The sequence below is a fragment of the Melanotaenia boesemani genome, chromosome 18, assembly GCF_017639745.1.
Source record: "Melanotaenia boesemani isolate fMelBoe1 chromosome 18, fMelBoe1.pri, whole genome shotgun sequence".
Classification (NCBI taxonomy): domain Eukaryota; kingdom Metazoa; phylum Chordata; class Actinopteri; order Atheriniformes; family Melanotaeniidae; genus Melanotaenia; species Melanotaenia boesemani.
This window is the reverse complement of record NC_055699.1, coordinates 14,952,832-14,967,097: the sequence shown is the minus strand read 5'-3', so window position 1 is coordinate 14,967,097 and position 14,266 is coordinate 14,952,832. Positions and strand designations below refer to the sequence as shown.

General features: G+C 37.1%; 1 protein-coding gene across 7 annotated transcripts in view; it reads right to left on the bottom strand.

Annotated features, from left to right (window-relative positions):
• The window catches only part of neto1l (neuropilin (NRP) and tolloid (TLL)-like 1, like), a 96,008-nt gene extending 91,757 nt beyond the window's left edge, over positions 1-4,251 (bottom strand). For 5 of the 7 annotated variants that reach the window (XR_006008344.1, XM_041968767.1, XM_041968768.1 and 2 more), the window contains exons 1-4: positions 3,480-4,250; positions 2,933-2,992; positions 2,705-2,839; positions 2,080-2,328 (exon numbers count right to left, since the gene is read on the bottom strand). Coding sequence is in view for 5 of the 7 variants with exons in the window: in XM_041968767.1 (XP_041824701.1) it covers positions 2,080-2,328; positions 2,705-2,839; positions 2,933-2,992; positions 3,480-3,507 (472 nt within the window). In the remaining 2 variants the exon portion in view is untranslated. Of the gene's footprint in view, positions 1-2,079; positions 2,329-2,704; positions 2,840-2,932; positions 2,993-3,479 lie in introns of those variants that run through there. The other 2 variants (XR_006008345.1, XM_041968772.1) reach the window with 2 other exon arrangements.
• Between the last annotated feature and the right edge of the window lie 10,015 nt (positions 4,252-14,266).

The following is a 14,266-nucleotide window of genomic DNA, read 5'->3' as shown; positions in this document are numbered from 1 at the left end:
TCAAATTAGAGTAGCAAATTAACCTAACATGGATAACCAAATAAATCTTATTTATGCAGGGGGCAAACATGCAAACTATGGTATTATGGCCATTTTTATCGTGTCTTTCCAAAGGATGTTGTTCCAGAAGTCATGCAGTTTATTCAGATGCAACTTTGCTAACCTAAGCTGCAACCACTCCTAACTTGTTTAGCCTTATTCAGTGCTAAATGAGGCCTGTAGAGTCTGAGACTTATCTCTTAGTTTTTTTTTTTTTTTTTTTTTTTTTCTGAGACCTTGGGTGAACTTTCTAAGGCCTGGTACACACATAAGGATTTTTGGGCTGTTTTTGTCATGATTTTGCCTCTTCCCGACCAAGGATGGCAAACGCCCAATTATCGTCAGTCTTATAAGATTTTCCTGTACAATTGGCATTTGGTCTGAGGTGTGTTACGAGCAACGCCTGATTTTTTATCTTCACGTGTGAGATTTCGACCAGATAAAAAATCTCATAAGATTAAAAAATTCTTATGTGTGAACAAGGCCTAAGACATCTGCACCTGGCATGATAGGCAGCTGTTTTCAGATTGACAGCGTCTTTTTTGTCTGCTTTCAACGGAGGGGACTCACGCTTGACCATGATCAGCTAAACAAGTTAATTTAAATAGTGTCTGGCTGCTGCTTAATCTCCCAACTCATATCCATCCATACTTTATTTCTTCCAGTGCTTTGTTTTTGCAATTTGGTTTTGAATTTGTTGCAGAGATAATGACAGTTATTATATCAATTGTTGATGTGAGGCTCTATTTGATAGCTTTAAGGCTTCTAAGTACATGTTTTTCTCTTTTTTATGTCCTAACATATAAATCTTTAGGACCAAACAAGGACAGTGTATTTTCTTTTTTAATGTAACATTAGTTAGAAAGCATTTTCACTCATCTTTTATTTAATAAACTTATATGTATTTTTTTCCTTTCAAAGTCAAAGTCAGCTTTATTGTCAATTTCTTCACATGTACAAGACATACAAAGGAATTGAAATTATGTTTCCCACTGTCCCACGGTGGAGACAAGACAGGACATTTCCACACTGAAGTAACTATTTAAAACAATTAAATAATAAAAAAATAATAATAAAAGTACAAAGGCACAACAGATATCTGACTTAACACTGAGTAATATTAAGTAAAGTGCAAAGATTTCAAGCTTCCCTCTGACTTCTTGAAAATATAACAACAGCTGACCATGTAACACTATGATTGTTACTGTGATTACTTTGATGGATCAAGCTTGACTTACCTCATTGCTACCAGCAGCACTTCCTCACAGTAATTTTACCATAAAGAGCTTAGCCATTCAGATTTCTCAATAACAACAGTCATTAGAGATAAATCTATAGCCCCCTGTTCACCTCGACTGCTTTCTTCTCAACAGCCTGCGGCTGGTAGCATGTTTATCGGATGAAAGGTCTTAGTACTCCATGCGTGTTCATCACATAAACAATGACACACTCAAATATCCAATGGCAAAATGCCCCTGAAGGTGCAGTGTACGTGGAGACAAATTGGCATACACTTCATGTTTCTCTGGCAGTGTGCCTTTCAAGGCTCAAACACACTAAAAACGTTGATAGTGTTATTAAACCCAGTCAAGTGTGGGTGAAGGAATATTAAATCATTGTTATGACCCAATTCTTTGTCGTCAATCCTCACACACTGCCTCTGTAATGGGATTTCAAACGAAAGATGAGGCGAATTAAGAAAATCAAGGTTATACATGCAATTAAAGTGGAAAAGGTTGTGTTCGACAGGACTGATCAGTTTTCTGCTTCTTACGTGAGAAGTAGTGGAGTCAATGACACCGTTCCATTTCAGTCCAAACAAAAACAGATGAGGAGAAGAAAGCAGTCAAAGCCATCCCAAGGCAGTCACTGGCAGTATGCTGCTAGTGGTAACACGGCTGTATGCTGACAGACAAATCAATTCAACTGAAGGAAGCTCCCAAAAGGTCATGTTGGAAGTGTTATTTTTGTTATTCGTTCAGAGTCTCGCAGTTTGAGCTACAAAACACAAATCTGCTCAAAAAGTAAGTAAAACCATACCTGCAGTGAAGTTGTACGTTGCTGAAAATCCCACCCCTTCCAGTTCTCCATCAGTTACAAATTTTATCCACAGATACCGGCCGCTACTTCTGATGTCTGGTGGGCTGTGCTGACCGCAGTACCGGCCGAGCATTGGGGAGAAGCCAAACGGTCCATCTCGAACCTCAATGTTGTCAAATTTACATTCCCAAGAGGACTCAACGGAATAATTGTCATCGAAGTGTAGATCAATACACTGCCTCGGGGGAGCTGGAAGACACAATGAAAACAATTATCCCAAAGCACATAGCAAAAAATATTGGTCATGCTTTGAGTGATGAATTTCTTTCATTAACTGCGAGTCCACACATTTTATTTGCACTTTCAGTCCTGGCTGTTAGCTCATTTGTAAAACACCAGAAGAGTTAGCTCCACGTTGATAATAATCTAATCAGATTATGTGAAATCAGATCACATCTTTCAGCATGGAAAAAAAGCCTCTTGTACATTAATAAGAAAAACACTTAATCATTTAGTGGATTTTCATCAGGAAAACCACGGGAATAATTATAGCTGCATCACCTTGCCCTCATTTAAACAACAACAACAAAAATAAATAAATCCTGTGTATAAATATAATATTCACCTTCAAGGATGTAAACACACTCTGTGTTCGGTGGGTATTTGTTTGGATAATTGGGCGAAGTAAAGAGTCCTCCTTCTGGTTCTTTCACCCATGCTCCACACTGACCTGCAGGCTTCACTCCAGAATTGTTTTTTACTAAACCAAGGCACAGCAAAAATGAACAGAAAAGCTTTGAGGATACTGATGAAGGAAAAACAACAGAAAATAAACACAGGAAGTAGAAATTACCTGTAGCTGAATCCTTTTTCGTTGCCCCAGACAACCCAAATATGAGCAGACTTGCAACAACTGCAACATCAGAAGGATAAATATATATTTTATTGAGGTTTGAAGTCTGAGTCAGCAAAGCCCCCATTATGATCATAGTAAACCTCTCCTGGCTGCAACCTTATGAAATAATAAAGAAGCACATGGTGCTTAAAATAAAGGATTTTGGTTTCTCTCTGAACATAACAAATAGGCAGATATAAAAACTCTGTCCAAACATAAGCATCACTCATCTGTGTTTGTTTTTCTTTTCATAATTATCACCACTTATTGGCAAAACATCAATATCACAAATAAGTTTTCTTTACACGAGAAAGCAATCAGTATGGGCATTTGTTTCTGCTGATAAATCTCTGTTTGGTCCTTAGTTTCACTTTAATCAGTTGCTTTGATATTTACAGTCCACCCAGAACTGATTAAAGGATTACTGGACTCCTTATGTGCGACTCTAAAGCGAGCAAAAAGAGCTTTTGAGCGAGTGTGCCTCAGTTGATGGATGATATCTTACCGTACTGGAAGCTGTGCCCATGTACCATGTCTGTTCCTTTCACAAACGGCTTCAGACTCAACTAATTCCATTTAGATTAAGGAATACTTGGAAAGAAAAAAATATATAAAGACAGGTGAGAGGTTTTTTCTTTTTCTTTGCAAATTTAGACGTCCATATGATACATTCTCTCGGTGGAAGAAGAAGATGAAGAAATACTCCTAGTCGCGAGTAATTAAAAAAAAAAAAAGAAGATGAAGATGAAGAAGAAGAAGAAGAAGAAAAAAAAACGTGCCACAACTAATCACCAGTTTCATATAAAACCAAAAACAGTTCCAAACACTCGCCCGATTTCCATCCAAACGCTTCTAATACCCTTTGGTGCTTTGGGTACACTGAAAGGATTAATACTCCCTTCATCAGCCCTTCTCTAATCGCTCCACCTTTGCGATCTTCTTTTGGAAAATGTCACGAAGAGCCTTGTTTTGTCCCTTTATCAAGAGCGGGGATCCTTCAAAAGCACGCAAGACCATGAAACCCTCATCTCTGCGGCGTTTGCGTTACTCTTTTGTGGTGCGTAAAGATTCCCAAAATATAGGACTGTCTTCTTTTTTCTGTTTTCCTTTCTCTTTTTCTGTTAAAGAAAAAAAAGCGCTATGTGGGATTTTTGTTTGGGTTTCATCTGTCGCCTCGGTGTTTCTCAAAAGGCTGCCAGTGGTGGTGTGCGCGTGCCCCCTCTGTCTTGGCTTCTGTCAAATAAAGAGTTCCCGCAGCCAGCAGGAGTTAATGTGCGATCTGCCTCCTTCATTCAGTTCCCGACTACAGCCGACCAATGCGCCACCGCGCTCGCGCACTTTTGACGCACGCGTGGAAAAACTTCTCCGCGACGGCGTCATCCACACACGGGTACACATGTGTGTTAATGTGTGTGCGCGCGCTCGCGCGTGTGTGTGTGTTTAAAAAATAAAGCAAAAGTAGCATCATGATAACTCGCGGATGTAACTCAAAAAAAAAAAAAGGTAGGGTAAGCAAAAAAAGGCACCGAGAAAGAAAATAAGGTAAACAAGGAAGTCACAGGCAGATCAAACAAAAAATAAAAAAATAAACAAAATAAATAAATCAACAAGAAAACTTAAATAAACTTACGAAATGCAGAGACCATAAACAAAGGCTTAGATCATAAACAGTCTTCTTGTTTTCTATTTAGTGCAGCCTGAAACACAAGCTGCTGCAACTTTAAATGTTTTAATTAAAGGCAACATAAGATTTCTTTATGCATGTTTTTGGTCTACATTGAAAAGAGAGGTAACAGATGCAGGCACAGAAACTGCATTTGTCTCTCTTATTTGAAATAAGTGAGATTGTTTTCCTGAAGTGTGCATGTCAGTATGAATTTATCCACACCCTTACTCGTTCTCACACCTGATGACAAAGCTGATCAGAGGGTGTCCAGGGACAACTCAGGGGCTCAGGCTCCCAAAATAGTCTTGGCACCCAGGAGACAATATCCATCTTCTGATACTCCTGCTGCAGATGCAGTCTTGGACTCCATTCCTCAGTGCGCACGTTTAAAGCTACTGGTTGGCATTTGCTCCCTAGTGTGGATCATGTTAATTCAGACAATTAAGGACAGGAGATGTTTATGAAACAACTTTGTCTGCTCATTTTAGTGCGTAAACCCATCTGAGATTTCTTTAAAAAATACTTAATAGCATCTCTACAGTTCTTTAAAGTACCTCCTCTCACAGAGATTGGTCTGCTTCTAAAGTGTTTGCTTTTATAAGATGTAAAACAGACTTTGCAGGTGCCATACTGTGTTTGAAAATACATGTAAGAGAAGGAAACTCTTTTCAGCTGTTAGCCTTCTGTTAATCTGTCATACACAGCAATATAATGGCCTTGGGATTTAGACCTCCACACACCAGAATTGAAGCTTAGCCACTTTCTTGCTACAGTAAAGTGAACTCCCATGAAGCCTAAAAACCTGCAGTGTAGTGAAGCTCGCTTTGCTTTCTCCAAAAATGTGACAACAAAAACTGCTAGTCTCAAAGATTTTAAAATGTCAATTTTTACTGCAGAGGCAAAGCCTATTATAGATCTTACAGTCTGAGGGGATTTTGGCAATATCTGAGCCAAAATACAATGTGATGCCCAAAGCTTGTTATTGATTTAAAAAAATGATGCTGTGTCATTTGACAACTTTATAAACACAGCACCACACATTTCTGATGGGTAAACTCTGAGATAAAGCAGCAGTGCTAGATGGGAATTATTTAAATAGGTCTTATCTGCTCCTCTATATGCAACAATAGCCCTGCTGAATTTAACAGCTTCTAGTTTGGTTGTGTAAACAGTCTTTATGACTCAACAGCACTGGGAATCACAGATTCAACAGCAGACTCAAAGTCTGCAATTTTTTCATTATGGACGTCTGTTATTTGGCCGGAAAAGATTATTGTGCTGTGTTGGGCTCACTGAAATTTGTAATCAGTCTGGAGAAGTGGGACATCTACAGGCACAGGACCATATATTTAACTTGCAACACACATTTTAACGAAATAGGCACATCAAAGCAGGGAGTAATTACATAGATCCACCAGACAATTTTTTTAGGTACACCTGTTAATTTGCATGTTAACACAAATACCTAATCAGCCAATCACATGGCAGCAACTAAATACATTTAGTCATGGAGACATGATCAAGACATCTTGCTGAATTTTAAACTGAGCATCAGAATGGGGAAGAAAAGGGATTTAAGTGACAGTTATCTGGAGGAAAATGCTGTATTGATTTCAGAGGCCAGAGGATAATGGACAAATTGGTTGGAAATGATATAAGAAAAGGAAAATTTAAATCAAATAATTGGTGGGTACAGCCAAGGTGTGCAGAATACTGTCCAGGAGCAGACACCGGGTGCCATTAGAAAGAAACTGAAGTTACAATTCAAACAGACTCACTAAAATTCAAACAACAGAAGATTTAAGAATGTTTCTGGATCTGATGAGTTTCCATGAAAGCTGCAACATTCAGATGGTAGGGTCAGAATTTGGTTTAAACATAAAAGCATGGATCCATCCTGCCATGTGTCAACATTCAGGCTGCTGCATGTGTAATAGTGTGGGAGATATTTTGTAGGCACACTGTGGGCCATTTAGTAAGAACTGAGCATAGTTTAAATGTTGCAAGCTACCCAAGTATTGTTGCTGACCATGTCCTTCCCTTTATAACCACAGTGTAGCATCTTCTGATGGCTACTTCCAGCAGGATAATGTACCATGTAAAAAAGCTCAAATCATCAGACAGGTTTCTTGAACATGACAATGAGTTAATTGGACTATGGCCTCCACAGTCACTAGATCTCATTCCAATAGAGCACCATTGGAATGTGGTAGAACGGGAAATTCTTATCATGGATGTGCAGCCAACAAATCCGCAGCAACTGTGGAATGTTATCATGTCAATTTAGAGCAAAATCTCAGAGGAATGTTTCCAACACAAATTCCAATACATTGTGGCATACACCTATGCCACAAAGAATTAAAGAAATTCAGGAGGCAAAAGGGGGTCAAACCCGTTACTAGCAAGGTGTATCGTATAAAGTGTCAATTTTGTGCTCCTTTTGCTGATACATCTCAAGCTAAATTTTGCAATTTTATATAGTCCAGTTGCCCCCTTAAACATCAGTGCTGATGAGCTTTACATAGAACAGGCAGTCACAACAGAAACTATTCTGTTAGATTTTCTTAAAACAGCAATAAACTGTATCCTCTCCAGTCAGCTGAAACCTGATGAATAAATAGAGCATTCACTTTTAATGTTATCATAAGCACTTTGTGCTTTTTTGTCAGTCTAACAGGGGACAGCGCCTCCTGCCCAGTGGGACTCAAATTAACCCTATTAGTTATGCACTTAACTGTGTCAACCTGAACGTAAATAAATAAAAAAAAAAGACTCCTCATCCCAGGTGCATTATAGTTCATTAGACAGAATCCAGCGACAAAAAGAGGATCTGTCCATGGGCACAATCTATGCCAGCCTTTATGCTACATTAGCTGTCTGGGTCTGAGGTGATGGACTGCCTTTATCCTGGTCCTGCACCTAGAGCCAGTAGGAAAATAATTCCATCAGATGATAGCCCATAAAGTACCTGTGGCTTCATTTTTGCGGAGGGCCTGTTGCTGCTTTGCAACACAGCATGCTATTTTAAGCCCAATGCTTTCTCTCACTCTTTCTGTCTTAAAAAAGTGTGGCCATCTCTATTTGTGAGAGATTAGAAAAGGTGTAAAAGATTAAATAGAGCATAGTTAAAGGAAATCATATTGGACACACACACAAACACACAAAAAAAGCCATCGTATTGCCAGATAATTCTAAGAAAATGTCAAGGCTACGTTTTCAAAATTACACCAGTGATCAAAAGAAACATCAGCGTATGTTATCTTGGGACTGTGGTTTAAAAAGTTTGAGAACAACTGTTGTAAAGGAAAGATTCAACAACAATTTTCATCACAATTTATTTTATATCAATTAATTATTCAGGCTTCAAAACGAGAGAAAGACTAAATGCTGTTAATCTTTAAAGTTTTTTAAGTAAAAAAACAACAAAAAAAAAAAAACAAAAAAAAAAACAACATAAATCCAAAGAACTGAAATGAGTATAATTGGAAACAGAAAAAAAAGCAACACAATACAATCTTTATATCAGCAGAGCATCATAATTAATGAAACTATTTAAACATGAACAGGGGGATCTGAGTCAGTCCCTGAACTTTAGAAATTTTTATTTATTTCCTTTTTAAATTTCACTTTTGTTTGAATTTTCTATCTGATTAGTTTTAAGGACCTCTACCCCATTCACACTAACTCTGAAGAAGGAAATTTGCACTTGTTTTTTAGTTTTATTTTCCTACCAGCAGTGAATTCTCATTGGTTTTTTAAAAGACTTTAATTAATTAAATAAAAAATGAAATTGGTAAGACTTTAATGCTTACTTTGAAATTCTGATATTTATTGGTGTTTCTTTTATTTTATTGTTTACTTAGAAGTTGAAAATTTTTATTTCACATTTGTCATTGAATACACCACTAATCTGTTATTTAAAGAAGTAAACTTGTGAGATCTGAAACACAGAGGCTGTGCACAAAAAAAACAAACAAACAAAGAAAAAAAAAAAAAAACAACAACAACAAAAAGACTGGAAGGGGGCCAGATGAGGTCAAGGCAGGTAAGGGTCATTAACAAGGAGGCATAAGTCCCAGGGGCAAGGCAAAAAAAAAAAAATATCCATAAGGCAAAAAATGTCATTAACATTGTGTTAAAAGTGGTGAATGATGCTGGCTTGCTGGACAAATGGCAACAGACATTCTGACGCTGGAGGACACAAGAGAAGGAAATACCATGAATACAAAACAGGTGAGCAGCATGAGGGCAATAACCAGCGCACGAATCAGATCACAACAAAATAATAGATTATACTGATGAGTAAATTAAACAAAAATATTATAAAAATTAATATTTAAAAAATAATAAAACAAACTACAAATTAATATATGGTTATTTACATTTTTAAATAGAAATAGAATATAATATGTAATAGTGATATGATAAATATAATTAAACATTATGTGCAATAACCTGCATTAAACCGGCGAACCGGCAACAAGCCGGGTGAACGGAGTTTTCTCTCTGTTAAGGACGGGTGATAACAGGGAGATAATGTATAATTTCACGTTAACTACTTTTGATTCTTTTCAGCTGCTCTAGGCAGCGAAGTTCTGTTCCAATACAATTAATTGTCCTTATATGTTAACAGACCTGCAATGGACGCTGTTGCACTTTGCAGACTACAACCTCAAAGAAATGCGTACAAAATTATGGCTTTATTGTTAACTTTTTTATTATTTTATGATCAGTTTCACCCTGAAAGATCCATGCCTTTTTTGTTTTGGTAGAGCCTCTTTCCACCAGCAAAAGCTTTCCTCTTCATTTAAACTCCTCCTCCACCACTCGTCATCACTTCTCCCCGGGTAATCACCCGGTTGACGGTAAAGGAGCGGACCCACTAACAGTAGCAGCATCACCATGATATCATGACATCTGATAGGCTACCATAGTCATCACAACCATCAGACTGCTAATCTGTTAAATACTTTATAAGGACCAAAATTACTACATACTTAATAAATATTTGGCTTAAAAAGGTTTCTGAGACCAGACAATAGACTTCTACATAAATAAGTTTATTGATGCAGGTACACTTTTTCTATTTCATGAGACACACTAGAGCATCATGTTTGGTGCTCTAGTGTGTCTCATGAAATAGAAAAAAGGTTTAAACAAAGATTTTCAACACTTAAAAGAGGACATATTATAAGCTGCAATGGTAAATAATTGTAGGTATCCATAATCTCCAGTGGCCTCTGTTTTAGTCTTGTTGGTGAGTGCTGAAATTGAAATATATTACATTATATTTGCATCATATAATTATATTTTCTTTTGGCTTAAAAGGGTTCATAACAAAGTTAATTTCATCTAGAGTTTTATTTGAATTTAGTGGGAAACATTTTTTAGAAAATATTCAGCTTGCTTAATAAAATGTCCAGAGAATAACTCAGTTTCTTTATTAACATCCTTTTAAATGGTTAATTAAATAGTGTGAATATTGATGCGTTACCTATTTACAGTATGCATATTTTTTCTGGAGGGAATAAAAGTTGGAGATCTAGTTTTAGTATAACTTTATACGTCTTTTTTCCCCTTTAATTTTGCAGTAGTGTGCATATGGTTGATGGTTGCAAGCAGAGGGCTTTTTTAGCTGCCATAAGCTGAAGTAATTAGCCTGAAACAAGAAGTCTGCTTCAGTTTACTTTTTTGTAAAAATGTATTTATTTTAATTCACCCTTCCTTACTCCAACTGTGGGAATGTAAAAGTGGTTTCATCCTGTGTTCACGGAGCCCCACAGTAAGCTGGCATGGAAAGAACTCATTTCTGTGGAAATGCCAGCTGGGCTCTTTGTAGAACGAAGACATGACCTTTCATATTTGCCCCGGCGTTTGAATACAGAGCATGTCTGCAGAGATCCCCCTCACCCTTAAACATACCTGCTCCATTTCAGCCTTGCGAATTTTCCACACTGTTTGAGTGTAATACATTTCACTCAGTTACATGGCACTGAGTGATGTTGCTGTTGAAAATGTCACAGTGAACTACAAAGAAAACTTTGTTTGGAATAGCAGGTCAGGATGAAAAAGATGGCTGTGGCTTTGAAGAGCAAATGTCAGATTAAATAAAAATAAAAATAAAAATAAAAATAACTAGTTTAAATAAAAACATTACCTAAAAATGAACAGTATGTATTTCAAGCCAAACAGAATGTAAGAAAAAACTAAAAATCATATAAATACATACAAGATTACTAGACTCTCATACAATGTTTTCTAATGTTGTTTATAGGAATTGGTCAGATTCTAACTCAACACACTCTGTGTGCGGATGAGGGTGTGAAGAATTTTCTATAATGCTCAGCAGTTTGTGCAGTCTCTGGATAACCAGCTCCAGTACGTCCAGACCTGTCCCCATCACAGAGCTAGTCTTCTTCTTCTTAATTCTTAAAAGATAATGGGGTGAAAAACTGCTAACAATTCAATATCCTATGTGCACATCTTTTTCTTTACTGTGACATGTACAAGTTGAAAAGCACTGCAGCACCTCCTCCTTTTAGCCTTCTGTAAACTTCACTGTCTCAGCCTTAATGTGAAGACATAGACTATACTTCTGCAGCCATGTCTATGTGAAACACATAATACTGCATTCTCTGTATTATACTGTGTCTTTGTTGGCGCTTTGATGTAGTCCATTAATGATGTCACATTTCCCATCAAAGTGGGTGGGTGAAATTGTTAAAAAACAAGGTTAGAATTTCATTTGTATTTCTATCTACATTGCTCCTGCCATACATCCTTTTCTTTTCCTCTTCAATGTGTGGAACTTAGTGTGATATTTTGCTCATTAATTTGGTTGGGAGAGCTTTATCTGTTGGTCCCACTGGTTCACAAACTTTTCAGTTTTTGAACTATGTCAGATCCACCCCCACTTTCCAGCCCCACTCACCTTTATCCAAAAATGCTGATTCTAAACAAACTTAATAATCAAGATGAACATTAGTGTCACCCAAGTCATCCATCCTGGGAGTTTGCATATTTGTTACATACAGTCTGTGGAAGCTGTGTGGCTAAAGTTTTGCAAGTTAAGTTGGGAAAAGCAGCTGGGCTTTATTTATTTATTCAGTTATTTAATGAAATTAAACTCCAGACAGTCAGCTTTGTTGGTTGAAACTTCCTTGTGTAAGATGGCAACACCGTGCTGCCTGCGATGCAAGGCAAGTTTATTTATATGGCACATGTCATGTACAAGACAATTCAAAGTGCTTTACATAAAACATTTAAAGCATTACAATGGGGTGCAGAAGAATCATTAAAACAAACTTTAAAAATAAATACAAAACTTAAATAACGACAAAAAGCTAAAGTAAAATAAGATAAAATGCAAGTAATAAAGTTCCAGTGTGAGGAATTAACAGTTGTTTTAATGATTTAAACTGCTGAGAGTTTCAAATTTATTATAAACTTTAACATAAAAATTATGTAATTTTTGTCTTCATTTAATTGAAGGAAGTTCTGGCTCATCCAATCTTTAATTTAATCAATGCATTTGATCAGTGTTTCAATTGGTCTACAGCCTGCTAGTGAGATAGTTATGTAGATTTGTGTGTCATCAGCATAGTTGTGGTTTCACATTTAGCTATTTTTCATAATTTGAGCGAGTGGTAGCATGTAGATGTTAAACATCAGCGGCCCCAAGACGGAGCCTTGGGAAACTCCAAAAGTTATTTTAGTTCTCTCAGACTGATAGTTACCTATAGACTACCCAGTTTTCCACCTGGTCTAGTAAGATGTTATGGCTGACCGTGTCAAATGCACCACTCAGATCCTCACTCAGATGTGTTACTCAGTGTGTGAGTGTGTATGATAGAGGATAGCTTGTAAGTCAGTTTAGATTAAGATGTGTTGTGTGTGTGTGTGTGTGTGTGTGTTAATGAATGCACGTGGCCCTCAAAAGAGAGCTTTGAGTTGTCAACAAGACAATAAAGCGGTACATAAATGCAGTCAACTTGAAAATGTGTATGATTCCCTTATTATTTGTTATTGTCAGGAGATGACAACAATAAAATGATATACTTTGATAAAGGCTATTATCATTTAATTATTTACCTTAAGCCACTTTATTTCACGATAATACAAAAACTACATTAAAAAATGGGGAGCAAAACCATAACATTGCAACCCTTATCTGAGTAATAGAGTTGCATTTGCTCCCCTTGCTCCATTAATCAAAGAAAGTAGTGGCATATGGATCTATGAGTTAATCAGACCGCTCCAAATGTTGCAATATGGAAGGTCAATAATTCATCTCAGGGGGCAGCTCTTGCCATATTGCCCAAATCTCAAGTCTTTAGTACTTAATGAGATGACTGTGAGGATTGTTATGTTATTGTTGTGTGACTGGATATTAAGGTTTAGATTATTTTCCTATTTTCATCGCTGCTGCCAATCTGTTTGTTAGTAGGTGGCAAATTACTAATATCTTATAACCATAGAAAGAAACATGTTTGTTTTGCTATCAATTAAATTCAGCATGAATGAGGCTGGAAGCTCATGACTTGATGTACAGTGGTCAACATTTCAGACTACAGTATCATTAAGACTGGCATAGTAAAGCTCAAATGTTCTTAGGATGGATGGTTTATAAAGCTTTAGTGTTAACAGTAAGCCACAACAATGCAGCAGCATATTATCTGGGTAATTTGTATGTGGTAGATTCTTTGTCAACTTTATTGCATTCGTGCTATTAGGCCTGTTGGTATTATCTCATCACTGCAGCTCTTACACAAATGCTGGAGCACTCGGCAGCAGAGGAGCTGAGATAGTGTAGAGCAGGAAAATAAAGGCGAGGATGTGGGGGAAGGGAGGACAGAAGAGGAGAGGAGAGAGGAGGAAAGGGAAGGAGAAGAGAGAGATGATTAATGTTGACTGTAGAGAAGATGGCCAAGGTGGTTTGTGAAATTAACAGAGACTTAGCCAGCAGCATACCAGAGGGACTAGAAGGCGCTTAAGCTCATACCAACAAAGACTTAACTTGTGTGTGTGTGTGTGTGTGTAAAACCTGTGATTGTACATTTATAGGCACTCTTTCAGCTCGATGCAGAAAAAAACATGTAAAATCTTTGTCAAAATATAGAACCAACCTGACATAGCTGGAACACTAAATATCACCAGCAAATAAATATTTACTGTGGTGATATTTATAAGTATTGGCAGGCGATGCTATGTCTACAGTATTACCAGCCACCCCAAACGTTGCCATTTATATTATACTGATTACTATAATTCAGTTGAAAATGTGTGACTATGTCTGAAAACAACCTCTCATAATCCCAGGTGCATTCAACCGCAGTCAGCCGACCACCTGGTGAAGAAAAGAGGCGTAACATGGTTAATCTACTGAGAGCTGCTGCTGCTGCAAGTGAAGATGAGATCAGAACTTCTCCATGTGAGGTCAAACCAACCTTTCAATCAGAAAAAAGCAAGTACAACCTAAATGTATTTTTATATAATACATTAGCTCATAATAATAATATAAAAAAAAATTATATCTGGTACAAACAACTAGCAGGAAAACAGATAGTTGTGGAGAAATTTTGACCAACTCTTCTTAACAACGATGCCTTAGTTAACTGGTTTGCAGG